Genomic DNA, 18,420 nt, shown 5'->3' on the forward strand with positions numbered 1-18,420 from the left:
GCATCAATGAAGAACTGGTGTTATATCTCCAAGTTAACATGGTATGTGATTTAGAGGCAAACACTCTGATGGTGGTATTCCCATGCATCTGAACCTCTTGACCTTCTAGGTAGTAGTGGTCACAATTGGTAATTGCTAATTTGTTTACTATTGTCACATGTACTGAGATACAGTGAAAAGCTTTTGTTTGTCTGCCATCCTGACAGATCATCCCATACATGTAGTACAAAAGGAAAATAAAACAGAATGCAGAATATCGTATTACAGTTACAGAGAAAGTGCAGTGCAGGTAGACAGATAAAGTGCAAGAGCTACGACAAGGTAGATTGAGATATCAAATAAGAAGTCAGTTCAAGAGGCTTATAACAACAGGATAGAAGCAGTCCTTGAGCCTGGTGGTATGTGTTCTCAAGCTTTTGTATCTTCTGCCTGATGGAAGGAGGGAGAAGAGTGAACAACTGGGGTGGAAGGGACCATTGATTGTGCTGGCTGCTTTTCCAAGGCAGTGAGAAGTGTAGACTGAGTTAACGGAGGGGAGGCTAGTTTTCATGATAGACCTGGCTGTGATCTTGTGCAGATCAGTTGCCATACCAAGCTATGATGCATTCAGATAAGATGCTTTCTATTGTGCATCTGTAAAAACTGGCGCAGGTCATCGGGGACAAGACAAATTTCCATAGCCTTCTGAGGAAGTAAAGATACTGGTGTGCTTTCTTGGCCACAGTGTCTATGTGGCTGGACCAGGACAGATTGTTGGTGATATTTATACCTAGCTGCTTGAAGCTCTCAACCATCTCCAACTCAGCACCACTGATACAGACAGGGGCATGTGCTCCGCTCCGCTTCATGAAGACCAGCTCTTTTGTTTTGATGACACTGAGGAAGAGGCTGTTGTCTTGACACCATAGCCTTGGCAGGTGACTGCAAAGCATTTTGAAGATGGTACATATTGTCTGCTGGTGACGCAGAGACTGAATACTTAGTTTGGGTTACCAATCAAGCAGTTCTGCTTTGTCCTGTATGGTACTGAGTGTTGTTGGATCTACACTCATCCAGGTAAGTGGAGTACAAACTATCATGCTCCTAATTTGTGTCTTGTATATGTTGGAAGGGCCTTGTGGTGTCAGGAGGTGACACTACAGTTTACCCAGTTTCTGACTTTGTAGATACAGTGTTAATGCAATGGTTCCTTTGCGCATTCAGTTTCATTGACATCAAAGCATTTACTATTTTACCTATTATTAAATGAGCTAAGGCTCGAACAGTATCTTTTTAAATATGACACACTAGAACTATAATTAAAGCACTTGAGTTTTAATTGTAATTGAGACCAAGAAAATGCATGAACGACTGAATAAAAAATCTCAAAGGCAACATTTTTTAATGTCTACCATCAAGCAGAAATAATTTCTGCTCCTGCTTGCCCACATGTTTAGAGATATCACTGAAAGCTAGCTAGTACACTGAATGTTTAAAAGAAAACAAGAAGTGATGCCAGACTCAGAGTTGACCTGGAAATCCCAGAAATGATCAGAGACTCTAGATCAATTCTGGCAAGTTCCCACATGCACACAATATCCAAGGTGATGTCTCAATGCACCAGCCTTAGCTCAGTTGGCATCATCCTTGGCTCTGACTCACAAGAGTGGTTTAAATCCAATCCAGCGATCCAAGCACAGAAAGGCTTGGCTGATCTACAGAGCAGTACTGTGAGAGACTGCACCATTAGAAATGGCATTTTTCAGATGAGAACCATTTTTCACACATTCATGAAGGATCCCATGTAACTATTTTAAAGCAAAACAGTGGAGTTATCCACAGTCTTCTGGGGAATATTTATTTCTCAGCCAACATCAGGAAAAATGATCACTTTACTATATGTGGACAAACAGGCTGTTGTATTTTCTATACTAAAACAATGACCAGTGTAATAGTTAGGTGCAAATCATTTAGAAGTGTCCTGACATTATGAAAGGTGCCATCTAAATGTATCTTTTTCCTTACTGAAGGAGTGGTATCCTATGAGAGGTGCTCTTTTAATGATACATTGGAAGACCTGAGGACTGGTTCAGGTGCATGGTCATATATGAAGGAGGACAAGGAGGTTCACCGAGTAACTGCCCAAAATTGCTCCTTTAACCAGCACCACCAAAAATTATAGCTGGTTAGCATAATGCAATGACAGCGCCAGTGACCTGGGTTCAATTCCAGCTGCTGTCTGTAAGGAGTTTGTACGTTCTCCCCGTGTCTGTGTGGGTTTCCTCTGGATGCTCCGGTTTCCTCCCACATTCCAAAGACATACAGGTTAGGAAGTTGTGGGCATGCTATGTTGGAGCCAGAAGCATGGCAACACTTGTGGGCTGCCCCCCAGAACACTCTACGCAAATGATGTATTTCACTATGTGTTTCGATGTACATGTGACTAATAAATATATTGCGCCTCGTATCTTATCATCTGCTGAATGTGGAACCTTGCTCTGCACAAACAGGACAAGAGAGACTGCACTTCCAAAGTAAATGTTTGACTTTGAAGTGCTTTGGGACATGCTGAGGATATGAAGGTTATGTAGATAAAGTCTATCATTCTGTGAACATCCTCAGAATAACACCAGCAATGTGATTTAACGCAGATCAACACGAGTCCCCCTTAGGGCAACACACTCTTCAATCTCAGTCCGAATCTGCAGGTGACTCGACCACATCCTGATCAGTTGCATTCCAAAGGTGGCAGGTTATTCATTTCTGGCTGTCAAACCACAATTACCAGTTAGGAATCAATTGCTTTGTGACAGCGTTAAATCTCTGAGGAGCACTGAATTGTCATGTTTGGGACTTGCTAACTCTCTGTGCTATTGGCCCAGTGGACAATACTCACACCTCTATTACTGTGTCATGGGCACATCTCCCCCCTCCCCCCACAGAGAACTGAACTCAAGTTGACGCTCCTCAGTGTAGGAACAAAGGAATGTCACACTATTGGAGAAGCCAGCTCTTGAATAAGGTATTGGGATGGTTCCCTATCAGGTGGATGTAAAAGATCTGATACTATCTTGAGAAGAATGGACAAGTTCTGCCCAATTATCTATCCCTCAGTCATTGTCTGACTTTACTATTTGTGGGAGCTTGCTATGTCTAAATTTATGCAACATTTTCACATTGCAATACTGACCACATTGCACAAGTACTTTATTGGCTGCAAATTTCCTTTACACATCTCAAAGGTACTGCATACATACAAGTAGCTTTTCATGCAGTAATTGTTTGAATAATCTAGACATTAGACAATGTCCATAGTGGTTTAGAGACTTTCAGTCTTGGTATCACTTGAGATTGTAACCCCATTTCCCTGCTTATCTCACAAGCAAGTTCAGGCAAAATTCATTAATAAAATAGTGATTAGAAGCTGTGCAGTGATGATATCAAACCAAATTTCATACCAATGTCCAGATGAAGGGTCCCCACCTGAAGTGTAGACTATCCATTTCCCTCCATAGATGCTGCCTGCCCCACTGAGTTCCCCCATTGTTCTCTGTGTTGCTCCAGATTCCAGCATCTGCACTGTCTTGTGTCTTCAAAATTTCATACTGCCCCACTTGGTGCTAAGGCTAATAGTATCGTCAAGGATGTCTGCTGCCCAACCATTCCCTTTTCTCTCTTCTACCCTCTGGAAGAAGATACAGGAGCCAACCACCTTTCCCTCTTCAGAGGTTGTATTTGTGTCTAGATATCCTTTCCAGAGCCAGTGTGAATGGCGGGAGCTAAGGTCCATTCTGGACAAGGAGAAGAATATTTTAAGTTGTAAATCAAAATAAAACTGCAAATGCTGGAAATCTGAAACAAAACCAGAAAATGATGGAAAAACTCAGCAGGTCAGGCAGGACATATGCAAAGAGAAACTGTTAATGATTCCAGTTGAAGATCCTTCATCTGACGAAGGGTGTTCAGCCTGAAACATTGAGTATTTCTCTTTCCACAGATGCTGCCTGACCTGCTGAGTGTTTGCAGCATTTTCTGTTTTTATTTCAGTCCAGGGCCTCACAGCTCCAGTGACCTGGATTTGACCCTGCCCTTTCATACTGGGTGGAGTTTGCACGTTCTCCTTGCAACCATATGGGATTCCCCTGGGTACTCCAGCTTCCTCCCACATCCCAAAGACATGCAAGATAGTAGGTTAATTGTCCACTGTAAGTTGCTTCTAGTGTATAGATAAGTCATAAATTCTGGGATAATTGATGCAAATGTGGAAAGAATAAAAATAGGTTCAGGTAGTATTCATCTAAATAAGTGCCTAATGGTCAGCACAGACTTGGTGGGCCAAAGTGCCTGTTTCCATGTCATATGACTCTATGATATTCTAAATATGGGCCAATGTTTACTCTCTGAACTTACACATGAACAATAGTTTCTTGGGCTGAGTCAGAGGCTACCCCAGTGTTCGTGATTCTGCAGCCCAGTGAGCACTGGTCTTGTTAGCTTGGGAACTGGGAAAGGAAGGAAAGAAGAAGAGAGAAAGAGAGGTAAAGTATAAAATAGAGAGAGATACATTTTTCTGTCTTTAACATTTTATTAATAATTCTCCCACTGAGAGCTAAGATCGTATGTTCCCAATAGCCTTGTAGATTGTTCCTGCTTTTAAGTTGGAAGTTTTCTTTCCAATTCTGGACAATCTGGGAATAGAGACCAGCGGCTTGGGTTGACACCTAGAAGAAAGTTAGGAGGTAGGAGTGGGCCCTTTGGCCCTTCCAGCATGTCGTGTCATTCAATGGGCTCATAGCTAATGGAATGTTACACCACCCTTTCTCTATTTGTTTCCCGTGGCAGGTATCCCAACCTCCCTCATCACAGAGTCCAACTCATCTCCCACTCATCCTACTGCCTCCCTCCCGACCAGTGCCCTCTGTAGACTGTAATAAAGACTCAGCAGCTGGAAATTCTCAAATGGATGAGTGCATATTATATTGTTCGCCACTGAAGCATGTCATCCATCCCAGCTGACTTATACCATTGTTTTTGTCCCAAACAAGCCTGCTCTCCTCCCCCTTCATTTCACTCTGTCAGTATGTCTGTAACTGCCTTTACCCATCAAATGTTATCTGGATCCCCTTAAGTGCACCCTTAGAATTCATATTAGCTAACCTTGTAACAGTGAGTTCCACATTCTCACTATTCTCTGGATAAAAATATTTCTGCTGAGTTTCCTATTGTATTGTTAGTGTCTGTTTTATACTTATGACTCCTAGTTCTGCTCTTTATGACAAGTGGAAACATCTCTACATCATAATTCACTTATTTCTGTATTTATTGTTGTATTTATTATTACCATGCACACTATTTACTCTGTGAGCTTCACACATCAAGGAATTTCATTGCACCCTGATGTGTTTGACAATAAACTAGTCTAATCTAACATTGTTCAAACCGTTTCTGAATTTTAAAGACCTTCATCACATCACCCCTTAGTCTTTTCTTTCCAGAGTCAAGACCACCAGTCAGTTTGACCTTTCCTGATAAATGGAACATTACTGTTCTGTCACTGTCTGCAATGTCTCTCTGTCCTTCTAACACTCAGGAAGACTCACAGTACTATTCACAGTACTTGAGGAATGATCCAACCAAAGTCAATGCAAGTTTGAGTTTCTGCTTTTTAATGCTCTTCCTTTAAGATGAACATGAAAAATACATAGGAAGAACTCAGTTCATTGCCTTTTCGTAACCTTATTATTTGGTGTCACTATGTTTAATGATCTATATGTCCATATCTTCTGTAATTATTTTATAAAACTGAATATCTTACTTTATAGAAAAAATATATCATTATATGCAAAAATCATGTAAAGATAGCAACTGCAACAAGTGACACCCCAACAGATTTCTAGTCAAAGGCAGAACAATCCCTTCTTAAGTTACATAACACCATGGATGGAACTTCTAATAAATTACAAAAGGATTAAAAGATAGTCTTACATATCCACACACTCCAGAGCCCTCTGTTCCCCTGAACACCAACACCTTTCATGCTCTCAGCATTTATAATGATGAGAATGAAGGCACCAGAGTCAAAGTAGAATTTATGGTCATCTGCACAAGTACATGTATGCACAGGTGCAAAGAAAAACACAGCAACATCACAGGTACATAGCATCAGATAAGCAGCATTCACAAGAAAAACATTAATCTTGAACCTGGTGGATCCTGGCCTCAATCCTACAATGCTAAACACATGGTAAGTATCAACACAAAATATGAATTTATTATTCCGCCACTTCACTATCATTTCCAGCGATTTTAACCTTGTGGCCCGTGCATATCCTAATTTCTCATGTATAAATTTTCAGTAGAATACTTTATGCTTTTATGTTCCTTGCTAATTTAGTTTTAGTTTCCTTCTTTTATTATTATTCCTTTCTTCGTCTTTTTATATTCTGTTTACACCCTTCTTTATCACCAATGTTTTTAGTGTCTGCTTGTTCTTCCTGTTTCAATGTTAGTTATTTAGTCATCCATTCTGGGCCTGAATGTTTTTAAGTATATGATTGTGTGTATGTGTGGGAGTCTCTGTATGAGTAAGTATGCATGTGAAATTATGTATGCTTGTGAGTGTTTTTGCGACTGTATATGTGCCTATGTGTATGGATTCATGTGTGTTTAGAGTCAATATAAGTGAGTGGGTGATTATGTGTGTGAGTATGAGTGTGCATTCGAGTTAGTATATGTGTGTGTGTGTGTGTGTGTGTGTGTGTGTGATAATGCTTCAGTAGAGTTATGTGTGTTTTTGCCAGCACTTGTGTGTGCATTTTAGCATACGATTATAGGTGCGTTTGTGTGTTTGTCCATAAGCATAGTCGTTTGTCTTTACCGCGTTTGTACGTGGTTATGTCAGTGTGTTTGAGTATTTTTTGTGAAGAATGTGTATGTTATGTGTATGTTAATGTGGGAGTGCACAGCAATGTGAAAGTGAATGTGAGCTTGTGCGTGTTTAAGCGTGTGTATGTGTTTGAGTATGTTGCGTTTTTGTGTATCGGCGAACATTTTGTGTTTGTGCATGTGTGCGTTTGGGTTTGAACGTTTGAGAGTGTTAGTGAATGTGTCTGTGTCTGATTATGTGCGCCTTTGCGTTCGACTGTGTGTGTGTGTGTGTGTGTGTGTGTGTGTGTGTGTGTGTGTGTAGCAGCGCTGTCTGTGTGACCTGGCCGACTTGCTAACAAGGTCAAGCTGATTGATGCGCCAGGTTTGGTTGCGATTTTCAGGTTTGAGCCGGCGCGGGTTTCATTTCCTCGGCACGGACTGAGACAGAACAGAGCAGGTGAGGCTGATCTTTCCCTGTTTTCCCCCCTTCACCCCTTCTGTCGCTACTTTCCCTCTCTCTTCCCCCTCTCTTTTTCTTTGTCATCCTTCTGTTTGTCCTTTCCCTCTCTCTCTCTCTTTCCCTATATCCTTTCTCCCGCTCTTGGCCCTTCTCCTGACTGCGAGTCCCTTCCCGCCTTAAAATTCCCAGGATCTGCAGGCTTTTAGCATGGGCTTTAAAGCTGAGGCTATGAGTTCTTATTCTTAGATTCACAGCGCACGGATTTAATGCCCGGTAATGTTACTTACAGGAGACTGTTTCTGGCTAACTGACCTCGTACTAACTGGTAAAACAAAGTATTTCCAATTGCGAAAATGCAGAATTTACAACTTAGAAATCTCTAAGTCAGCCAGTGATTAATATTAAAATGTATTTTTAAATATATCCATAGGAAATGCTCCAAAATTCCTGTACGCCTTCGTCAATATGCACAATGTTTGGAAAATGATTAATGTATGTTTTTCTAAATGTAGGATTTAGCCCATAAATCTTGCACGATATATTAGCCATTGCATTAAATACTGCACAGGAATTGTATGCGGCGCTCTGTAAATATTTTAATGATATCATATGGGTTTTAAATGGGTGAGAGATGGTATCCGCCTCGCCGCCGGAGTCTCAGGAAATATCCAGCGATTCAATGTGTTCGCCTGAGCGGGGCAGGTCTGCCGCTGGCCGGCATTCTATTGAGGAGTCCCGGAGCTCTGTGAGATTATCGCCCACCCATCACCACCCAAAAAAATGCCCTATATTTTGCACCAGAAGTAACGGGATCAGAGAAGTCTGGGAATTAAATTCAGCCTTAATACATTGTAATAAGAATCGGGCAGGGAACAAAAACTTGAAATAAATCCAGCAGCATTTCCCCAGCAGGTGACCATTGGGTTCTGATGCAAGGCCACCTACCCGAACCACTGGTTCTGTATCTCTCTCCAAAGACTCTGCCCGACCTGCTGAGTAGTTCCAGCATTTTCAGATTTTATTGGGACAGGGAACAAACGGGCGGTTTGGTCATCCCTTGTCAAACTATTGGAGTCCAGACAAATCTCCCAAAAAATCAACAACAGCGCTGGAGGTAACTAAAGCCGGCTGTAAATTTAATACGGACACCGCAGATAAACCATCATTATGAGGAGACACTTGAAAGTTATGGAGATGACAGCTGGCAAGGGCGGCAAAGTGGCACTATCGGTAGAGTCGCTCCCTCACTGCGCCAGAGACCTGGGTTTGATCCTGGCCTCCGGTGCTGTCTGTGTGGAGTTTGCATGTTCTCCCTGTGACCGCGTGGGTTTTCTCCGGTTGCTCTGGTTGCGAGGTTAATTGGTCGCTATAAATGTCCCCAAGTGTGTTGGTGAGGTGTAGAATCTAGAGGGAGTTGATAGGAATATGAAGGGAATAAAGTAGGATCAGCGTAAAGGGATGGTTGGCGTGGATTCAATGGGCCGCGGAGCCTGTTTCTGTACCGTGTGACTCTGAGCACAGCCCAGCAATGAGAAACTAAAGTTATCAGGAGAAATGGTCCAAACGTTTAAGACCGTGGTGTATACAGGGCTCTGGAGAATGGAGGCAAAATGAAGAGCTTTCAATTGATAGGGCTCTGAGAGTGGTTTGGTTCAATAGTTCTGTGTTTGCACTGCTTTGTGGCTGGAAAGTGGGTGAACGGGATGAGTTAGGACGCTAAATACTGTATGTGTAGGGCAAGTGTTGAATGGGATTAGTTTGGAATTAATACTGGTCTATCAGGAATAAAGAGGGGCTGTGGGATTCATTTGTGAATAACAGTTTGTATTAGATGCTGAAACCTCTTCAACTATGGCTAGTTAACTCAGAGGAAAGAATATTAAAGCTACAAGAGCAAGTGACACGTGAGTTTCCTGGGAAGATTCCCAGTGTTTTGGTAGAGTTGCTACAGTTATTATCTGTGTGAAATGACAATTTCCTATTGTACTCAGCAGAATGAAAGTGGGACAATACTTCAACTGTGCACTGCACCGGCTGAAGAAAGGACCAGGCTACACTTACACTGAACTCTTGGTCTGGTACTGTGAGAACACCAACACACATGGACCAAAACGAATTGTGACGGAGGGGCCCAAGAAGCGGGCTGTGTGGTTCGTACTCACTCTGGCCTTCACAGGACTGGTCTGCTGGCAATGGGGTATCCTGATCCAGAGATACCTTGCCTGGGAGGTCAAGGTGAATCTACGGACTGGCTTCAAGGCTATGGATTTCCCGGCCGTCACCGTCTGCAACTCCAACCCTTTCAGGTACTGTTTTGGTGTTGGGAGTATTTTGCCCAAAGGTATCCCCCAATGATTGGCAAAGTAGGGCCCAGGGTGAAGTCAGGAAACACTTCTCCATACACAGGGAGTTGGAAATCCAAGATAAAAGCCAGTGGGTGTAGAGAGGGCCAGAGGAGGGGCAGGTTGGTGGGGGGAATGTGGAGTTTTCAGGACAGAGGTTGATCACTCTTTGTTGATCAAGCATGGAAGGAGGTATTTGCTTGTACTGCTTCATTGACACTTACTCAGTCCCGCTCCCCTACTCTTGCACCATAACCCAGCAAATGTCTTCGTTTGAAATGTTAATACCATTTTCTTTTACAAGTTACTGTTGAATCTACCTCCATCACCCTTTTAGGCAGTGCAGTCCAAGTCTGAATGAACTTCCATGAAAATGAATGCTGCTCATGTCTTTTGCCAATCTTCTTAACTCTGTGTTACCTTGTTTTTGACCTTGCCACCCTGACCCCACTACTGCCTACCTCAATCCCTGCCCAATGAAATATTTTCTATCCAAATCTTCCAAGGAACAAGTCGGGTAAATGGTTTTGTGGGTCAGCAGATAATGAAACAGTGGAACAAGGTTGATCGGCTGAAGTCTATCCTCAATAGTAATCTGGAAGGACAGAGTCACTGTCTTTGGAAGGGAAGGATACAGCAAGCTGTGAAAGAATATGCTGGTACTTGATCTACCTGCAGTCTGATCCTTGTTTCAGGTACACAAGGTCCAAGCAGCTGTTGCAGCATCTAGATCGACTTACTAGGCTTGCGCTGGAACGTATTTATGTTTACAGCCAGAATGGAACCATTCCCGGTGAGCTGCCATCATCAGAGACAGACTGGAGGCAGGTGGCATCACTAGTCATCATTGAGAAAAATGACCAAGGAGGGGAGACTGTTCTACAGGTCCTGGGGTTGGATCAAAATCAGACCCAGTCAGCAACAAGAGACAGGTCACGGACGGGGAGCTACAAGGTGACAATGGAACTGGTGAGCAAAGGCAATACTGTGTGTGTGTGTGTGTGTGTGTGTGTGTGTGTGTGTGTGTGTGTGTGTGTGTGTGTCCTTTGTACATGTATTGTGTATTCATGTGCATATGTAAGGTCAGGCATTTGTTTGCATGCACATTTTATATGTGCGTGCATGTGAATGTATACATGTGGGTGCATACACGTGTACATATTTATGAATGCATGTGTATTCGCAGTGTTTCAAACAGCTTTAGTGTGTCTTTGATGAGTAAAACCACTGCATATGAAGTATTAGTAATGTGAGTGTGTACACTATGTGAGCAGTTTGTGTACAATATATGTGCACTGTGAGTACACGGAGCACAGTGTACACAGTGACCGGTATACAGTGTGTACAGTGAGTGACACTGTGTTTCTCATTTCTTCTAGTGCAATGAGAATAGGTCGAACTGTATATACAGAAACTTCAGTTCAGTGCCGGAGGTGATGAGTGAGTGGTACTATCTGCACTACATGACCATCCTGTCAAACACATCTCGATCAGAACGGCAGGCGATGGGCGAGCAGGGTGAAGATTTCATTCTTGCCTGTCTCTTTGGTGGGCAGCCTTGTAATCTTGAGTAAGTTATGTGACATTTCCTTCTCTCCCTTCCCAATTGGAACCAGACATCAGATCATTAATGTTTCTATGCCCAAGAAGACAGGAGATTTAATAATGTTACCCACTGAGGAAAGAACGGTGATTGGTGTGGGATGTTATGAATGCCAGTTTTGAACCATTCTGCTTATGGGATTCCAATTCCAAAAAGATTTACAAAACTTTTAACTAAAACTTCAACTCCATCAGTCACATAAATATTGTAGTTACAAGGACAGATCTGAGGCTGGGTATTCGGTAGTAAGTGACTGACTTCCTGACATGCCAAAGACTTTCCTTCATCTACAAACCCAAATAGCATTGGTACACGTTGTATTAACCTGAATGTGTTCAGCTAAGAAACAATCAAGAAGTTGTATTTAACTAGAACAAAGTGGCTAGCTTGATTTGAGATCCATCCACCACTTTAAACATTCATGTTCTTGAGGGGCTGAATGGCCTACTCCTGTTCCTCTCCTTATGAAACACAGTCTAAAAAGAAGTAAGCACAGCAAGGCATAAGAACAATAGATTGGACAGAGGTTAAAAACAAAAACTAAAACGGCTTCCCTCCATTACCTTTCAGTAACTTCACCCAGTTGATGCATCCGATGTACGGGAACTGTTACATCTTCAACTGGGGTTCTGATGGGAAGATCCTGATGTCGTCCAATCCCGGGGCAGAGTTCGGTACAGTCTGGCCTTTGTGTTATTCTGTCAGCTACTTATACTTCCTTCTATCTGAGATTGTCTATTCCTTGCAAGAACAAAATAATCCAATTCACCAGTAACAGCACCAAGTGCTCTCTGTGGCCAATGTCTGTATATCCTCGGAACAAACCCAATTCAGAAGCATTTGGACTATGTTTTGTGTGTTTGTGCAAATCTCTGTCCTTTTCTCACTATTTCTGTTGTCCTTTCTCTCCATCTGTCTCCACCTCTCTCTCTTTCCATTCTTCTTCTCCTGCTTCTCCTGCTGCTCCCAATTTCCACCTCTTGAACTGCCTGCCTCTGTCTTTTCCTTTCTCTTTATTTCCTCCTTTGTCCGTTTTTCTCTTTGAACCTGTCTCCGTCATCCTTTCAAATACAAATCAGGTGCCACCGCCCGTTAATAGATCCAGGAAAACCCAGCACCCTTACCAGATCTGATTCTAATCCCACACCCCTGGTAATAACTTTACATTGCCCTCTGAAGTGACCTAGAATGCCATTCAGTCACATCACACATAGAACATAGAACAGTACAACACAAGAACAGGCCCTTTGGCTCACCACGTCTGTGCTGAATGGTGCCAATTTAAACTGCACATCTGCCTGCACATGGTCCATATCCCTCTGTTCCCTGACTGTTCATGTCCCTGTCTAAATGTCACTTAAACATTGCTATCACATCAGCTTCCACCACCTCCTCTGGCAGTGCGTTCCAGGCACCTACCACATTCTCTGTAAAAAACTTGCCTTGAAAATCTCCTTTAAACTTTTCCCCTCTCTCCTTAACCCTATGCCCTCTGGTATTTGACGTTTCCTCCCTGGGAAAGACTTACACCATTTTAGGGGATGAAAAGCAAAGAAAAACTTCAGTGCTGGAAGGCTGAAATATTCTTGGAGTAACTAGGAATGGGAAAAAAGCACCCAAGAGAAAGTAAATCATTGCTGTTTTTTGTTGTGTAGGGCTGAAGCTGGTGTTGGATATCTCTCAGGACGATTACAACCCCTTCCTCTCCTTTGCAGCTGGTGCCAGGCTCATGCTTCACCAGCCCAACACCTACCCATTCCTTCAGGACCTGGGCCTATATGCCAGGGCTGGGGCAGAGACATCCATTGGAATATTTGTGGTAGGTACAGCTCCTGGCAATGAGTGGCTTGCAGGGTTTGGGGAGAATGCCTTTTCATTACAAGGAGCTAGGTTAATACCTGAAACAGTGATGGTGGAAAGAAGAGATGACCCTTTCCACAATTTCAGACCCTCTGTTTTGATTAGATTCTTGATCCAGCAGCAATGGTCAACTCACCGTTGTCTGAGTCACTGCCATATGGGCAGTGTCTTTACCTTTCACTCCAACACTACTCCTTGCACTTCTTTTCCCCAGGGAAAGGGAAACAAAAACTCGAGGACATAAGCTGAAGGTGAGAGGGAAAAGATTTAAAAGGGACCTGAGCGGCAACATCTTCTCACAGAGGGTGGTGCATATACTGTATGGAAGAAGGTGCCAGAGAAAGTAGTTAAAGTGGGTACAACAATATCATTTGAAAAAACATTTGGGAAAGTACATGAATAGGAAAGGTTTAGAGGGATATGGGCCAAACTGCAGGCAAATGGGAATAGTTTAGTGGGCACCTTGGTCAGCATGGACGAGTTGAACCGAAGGGCCTGTTTCTGTGCTATACTTCTCCATGACTGTGACTAAGTGTGAACAGGCCTTGCCTCCAGAGACTGGAGCACGTTCAGGCCAAAACTCAGGTGCATCACCAAGGGAGTGCTCCGTTACCTGAAGTACCAACTTCTGGATATTAGAAACTGACACTACATGTGTGCAGTTGTTTGGACATAAAATTCCCCACAAGTCGAGGTGTTCACCCTGTTACACAGGCAAGTATTTATCCCTTAAAATAATAGCACAGGTAATGTGGTCATTGTACCATTGCTGTAGGTTGGCTCTTGCTCTTCAATTAGCAGCCGATTTCTTCATTGCAACAATTACTCCATTGAAAGAACTTCATTGGCCCTAAACTCCTTTGGAGTGTCCTGAGATCATGTACAGTGTTATATAACTTTCTTTCTTAACTCCCTTATGTGTGTTCTATCTCTGTCCAGGATGAAATAGTGCGTTTGGGTGGTTCATACACTCGCTGCACGTTTGATGGTTCAGATGTCAATGTCAAATCTCTTTTCAATACCACCTACACAATGCAGGTATGCCAATCCAATAATAAAACAAATTCCTTTTTTCTCACCTTTTCCAATTTCACCCTGAAGATGCAGCCTCACTGACAAACCAGGTTTAGCTCTTAAATGGTGTATTTTTTGAGGGGTACAACAGGTGCTGATGGGCTTTTGGAATAAGTCTGAACCACTAGGATTCCATACAGTTAGAATGGACAGAAGGAGCTGGTCCATTGGGTTTCTGTACAACAGGAATGGATGGAGATGGGTTTAGTCCATTGGGATTAGAGTCATGTGCACTGTTGCAAGGGCAGTAAATCGTAGGAAATGAACCTGGTATTGGTATTGGTTTATTATTGTCACTTGTACCAAGGTAGAGTGAAAAACTTGTCTTGCATACCGATCATACAGGTCAATTCATTACACAGTGCAGTTACATTGGGTTAGTACAGAGTGCATTGATGTAGTACAGGTAAAAACAATAACAGTACAGAGTAAAGTGTCACAGCTACAGTGAAAGTGCAGTGCAATATGGTGCAAGGTCACAACAAGGTAGATCATGAGGTCATAGTCCATCTCATTGTATAAGGGAACCGTTCAATAGTCTTATCACAGTGGGGTAGAAGGTGTCCTTAAGTCTGGTAGTACGTGCCCTCAGGCTCCTGTATCTTCTACCTGATGGAAGAGCAGAGAAGAGAGAATGACCCTGGTGGGTGGGGTTTTTGATTATGCTGGCTGCTTCACCAAAAACAGCAAGAGGTAAAGACAGAGTCCAAGGACGGGAGGCTAGTATCCATGATGTGCTGGGCTATGTCCACAACTCTCTGCAGTTTCTTGCGGTCCTGGGCAGAGTAGTTAGCATACCAAGCCATGATGTATCCAGATAGGATGCTTTCTATGGTGCATCGATAAAAGTTGGTGAGTGCCAAAGGGGACAAACCAAATTTCTCTAGCCTCCTGAGGAAGTAGATTGCAGAATTCTCTGGGAAATAAGCCACAGTGATTCCTGTGTCTCTAATGTTCCATTTGTATTCTATTTCCAGACCTGTCTGCGTTCCTGTTTCCAAGATCAGATGGTGCAGAACTGCGGATGTGGGCATCAAAATTACCCTCTACCGGAGGGAGCACATTACTGTAACCAGCAGGACAATCCGAGTTGGGGTAAATCAGTGTCTTACATTGACAAGGTCCCATTACAGAAGCTAAAGAGTATATTGTACTGACAGACCTCTATTACTGAATCCAGAGCGAGTACTAAACACACAGGGTGCCATTATGAAATGTTGAGAGTGTGTGAAACCAGTCAGGTCTGGCTAGAGGCCATATTTGCTCATGTTATAGAATCATACTGCATTACTCTGAAAAGGCCTTGTTACAGAATCTACATAGGCTATTAAAATACTGGGGTGGCATTAAATTGGTTCATTCACAGTTGATAGCGTATTAAACTGGAAAGATCCCGTTTCAGATTATAAAAAGTGTATTGAACTGATATGGATCCATTGTGGATTTCAGAAAGTGCTTTAATCTGGCAGGAATCCATCATGATTATAGAGTCTACCAAACTAACTAGATACCATCACTTTAAAAATATTTTAAATTGACAAGGATCCATCAGAAACTATGTGAAACGGACAGGCCCTCATCACAGATTACAAAGAACTCACAAAGATGACAAGACCTTATTTTACAGAATATAAGGAGCCAATTAAACTCTCAAGGTTGCTTCACAGTTTCTGGGCAATGTAGTTAACAAATTAGGTCCAATCCTGGATTATCTGCTATGGTCCACCACTGATTATAAAGAGTGTACTAAATTGAAAGGGTCCTATCACGTATTATGAAAAGAGTGTCCTAAACTAATTGGGATCCATCACTGGTATAAGAGGGTTTACTAAACTGAAAAGGACTCATTACAGATTATCGAGATTTTATGAAACTCACTAAATCCACAATAGCTAACAAAGATTGTGTTAAACTACAAGATCCCAGCAGGATTTCAGAGAGTATATTAAACTGACAAAGCTCCATCAAGGATTTAAGAGATTGTACTAAGACAAGGTCCTATTAAGGGTCCTGCTGTTTATTAAAGAGACAAGCAACTATTTGGATTATAGAGATTGTATTAAAACAGGGTCCCATTAATAACTCCAGAGAATTTATTAAACTGACAAGATCCTATCACAGACAGTAAAGTGCGTATACAGGAACAAGATCACGTTATGGATTATAGACAGTGTATTGAATGGATAAGGATCCATTGAGGATTTGGAGAGTGCTTTAAACAGCATTCTGCTGCAGATTATAGAGTGTCTACTGAACTGACTGGGTGCCATTAGAACACATTGAGAGTGTATTAAACTAACAGGCTCCCAGATTATGGAAAGAGCACAAAACTTAAAGGGTCTTTTCACCGACCATAAGGAACCTAGTAAACTGCAAAGCATCACAGGTTGTAGAGTATGTATTAAGCACATAGGGTCAATATTGCTGATTATAGACAGTGTATTATATTGGCAGGTTCCTATCTCAGATAATAGTGTATTAAAAGGTCAGGATGTCATGGTGAATCCCAGAGATTGTGTGAAATTGTCTAAATTCTACCATGGATTACAGAGAGCGTATTACATTGACAGGCTCCATCACAGATTTAGGAGTGTTTATTAAATGGGGAATGTTTTATTTAGGACTATAAAGAATTATTTAAACTGACAAGATCCCATCACTGATTGTAGAGAATACAATAAACCAAGGGAGTTGCAGCAAGGATTGTAGCAAGTGTATTCATTTGACATGATGATTATATTAATTAATTGGTTTCCAATATGGAATATACACGTGACAGGATTCCCATTGTGTACTTAACCCACAGGGTTCCAATGGGGTTCCATTGCTGATACTAGTGTATTAAGGGATAGGATTGCATCACAGAATTTAGGGGTGGGGGGGGTGGGTGTTTAACCTGCAGGGTCCCATGATGGATTGTACAAAATGTGTTGAACACAGAAACTAGAAGTAGGCCATTCAGCCTCCCTAACCTGCTCCACCATTCAGTGCATTTGTGGTGATACCCTTATCACAATACCTTATTCCAGCTCTCTCCCCATGCCCTTTGATGCCTTTTATATCTAGAAATCTACCTATCTTCCTCTTAAATATATTCAGCTACTTTGTCCCCCATGTGACAGATAATTCCACAGGTTTACTACCTTTCCAGTTCCAAATGTCTTACCCCATATTCTGTGACATATCATTCAAGACCCTCCAACCTGGGAAAACATTGCCTCCAGTCTGTTGAGCTCTGTCACAATTTTGCTCGTTTCAATGGGATCTCCTCTCATTGTACCAAACTCCAGTGAATATAATACCTAATGGACTCAATATCTCCTCTTAGGACTGTCCTGACATCCTAAGGATCAGTCTGGTGAATCTTTGTAGCACTCCATCCACAGCATGTACATCCTTTCTGAGATAAGGAGACCAAACCTGCATACAATACTCCAGGCATGGTCTCGAGGCCCTGTATTACTGCAGCAAGACTTTCTTGCACCTGTATTTAAAACTTTTTGGTTTAATATCTCACGACAATCCATGATGAGTCCCTGTCAATTCAGCACGCTCTCTACAGTCCATAATAGAACCCTCTCACATTGTCGACAGACCATGGTGGAACCCAGTTAATTCAATACACTATCCAAAAAGTGATGGAGCCCTTTCTGTTTAATACACTTTCTGCAATGGGTCAAGGAAGTCTGTCAATTTAATACGCAAGCTAGATTTCGTAATGAAACACGTCAATTTAATGTTCTGTCTACAATGCATTCTGAAACACAGTCAATGTAATACGCTGGCTATAATGTGTGATGTAGCCCAATCAATTTATTACTCTCTGCAGTTCATGACAGAACCTGTCAATTTACAATTTACCTGCAGGTTGACAGAGGGGAAGCAGAGATAAATGAAATGACAGGCCCCAATTATTCATAATTTATAATTCAATCATTTGGCTGAGGGAATCTAATGTATTTTTCTTCTAAGTTTCTTGTCAGCATGAAAGTAGGTGGGATTGTGAGATGTGAAAAAAAAACAAGTTGAGAGAGAAAAACAAGACAAGTTGAGTGAGTGGGCAAGTTGATGGAGATGCAGTATAGGGTAGTCAAATGTGAATTTATTCACTTTGGTAAGAAAATAGAGAGGGAGCTTTATTTAAGTGGTGATAGATTGGGAAATGATGTAGGAAGTGATCTGGAAGTCCTTGTACGTTGTCTGTATGTCATTGAAAGCAGACACACAGACACAAC

The 18,420-nt window shown here is 42.1% G+C and overlaps 1 protein-coding gene across 4 annotated transcripts in view; it reads left to right on the top strand.

Annotated features, from left to right (window-relative positions):
• The first annotated feature begins 7,225 nt into the window (after window positions 1-7,225).
• LOC127573467 (amiloride-sensitive sodium channel subunit beta-like) overlaps window positions 7,226-18,420 on the top strand; it is a 40,330-nt gene continuing 29,135 nt past the window's right edge. For 2 of the 4 annotated variants that reach the window (XM_052021717.1, XM_052021720.1), the window contains exons 1-8: window positions 7,359-7,579; window positions 9,301-9,612; window positions 10,344-10,617; window positions 11,028-11,218; window positions 11,822-11,925; window positions 12,907-13,070; window positions 14,051-14,149; window positions 15,163-15,280. In XM_052021717.1, the coding sequence (XP_051877677.1) occupies window positions 9,302-9,612; window positions 10,344-10,617; window positions 11,028-11,218; window positions 11,822-11,925; window positions 12,907-13,070; window positions 14,051-14,149; window positions 15,163-15,280 (1,261 nt within the window). In that variant the 5' untranslated portion in view covers window positions 7,359-7,579; window position 9,301. Of the gene's footprint in view, window positions 7,304-7,358; window positions 7,580-8,317; window positions 8,421-9,300; window positions 9,613-10,343; window positions 10,618-11,027; window positions 11,219-11,821; window positions 11,926-12,906; window positions 13,071-14,050; window positions 14,150-15,162; window positions 15,281-18,420 lie in introns of those variants that run through there. The other 2 variants (XM_052021719.1, XM_052021718.1) reach the window with 2 other exon arrangements.

Source organism: Pristis pectinata, chromosome 8, assembly GCF_009764475.1.
Source record: "Pristis pectinata isolate sPriPec2 chromosome 8, sPriPec2.1.pri, whole genome shotgun sequence".
NCBI classification, from domain to species: domain Eukaryota; kingdom Metazoa; phylum Chordata; class Chondrichthyes; order Rhinopristiformes; family Pristidae; genus Pristis; species Pristis pectinata.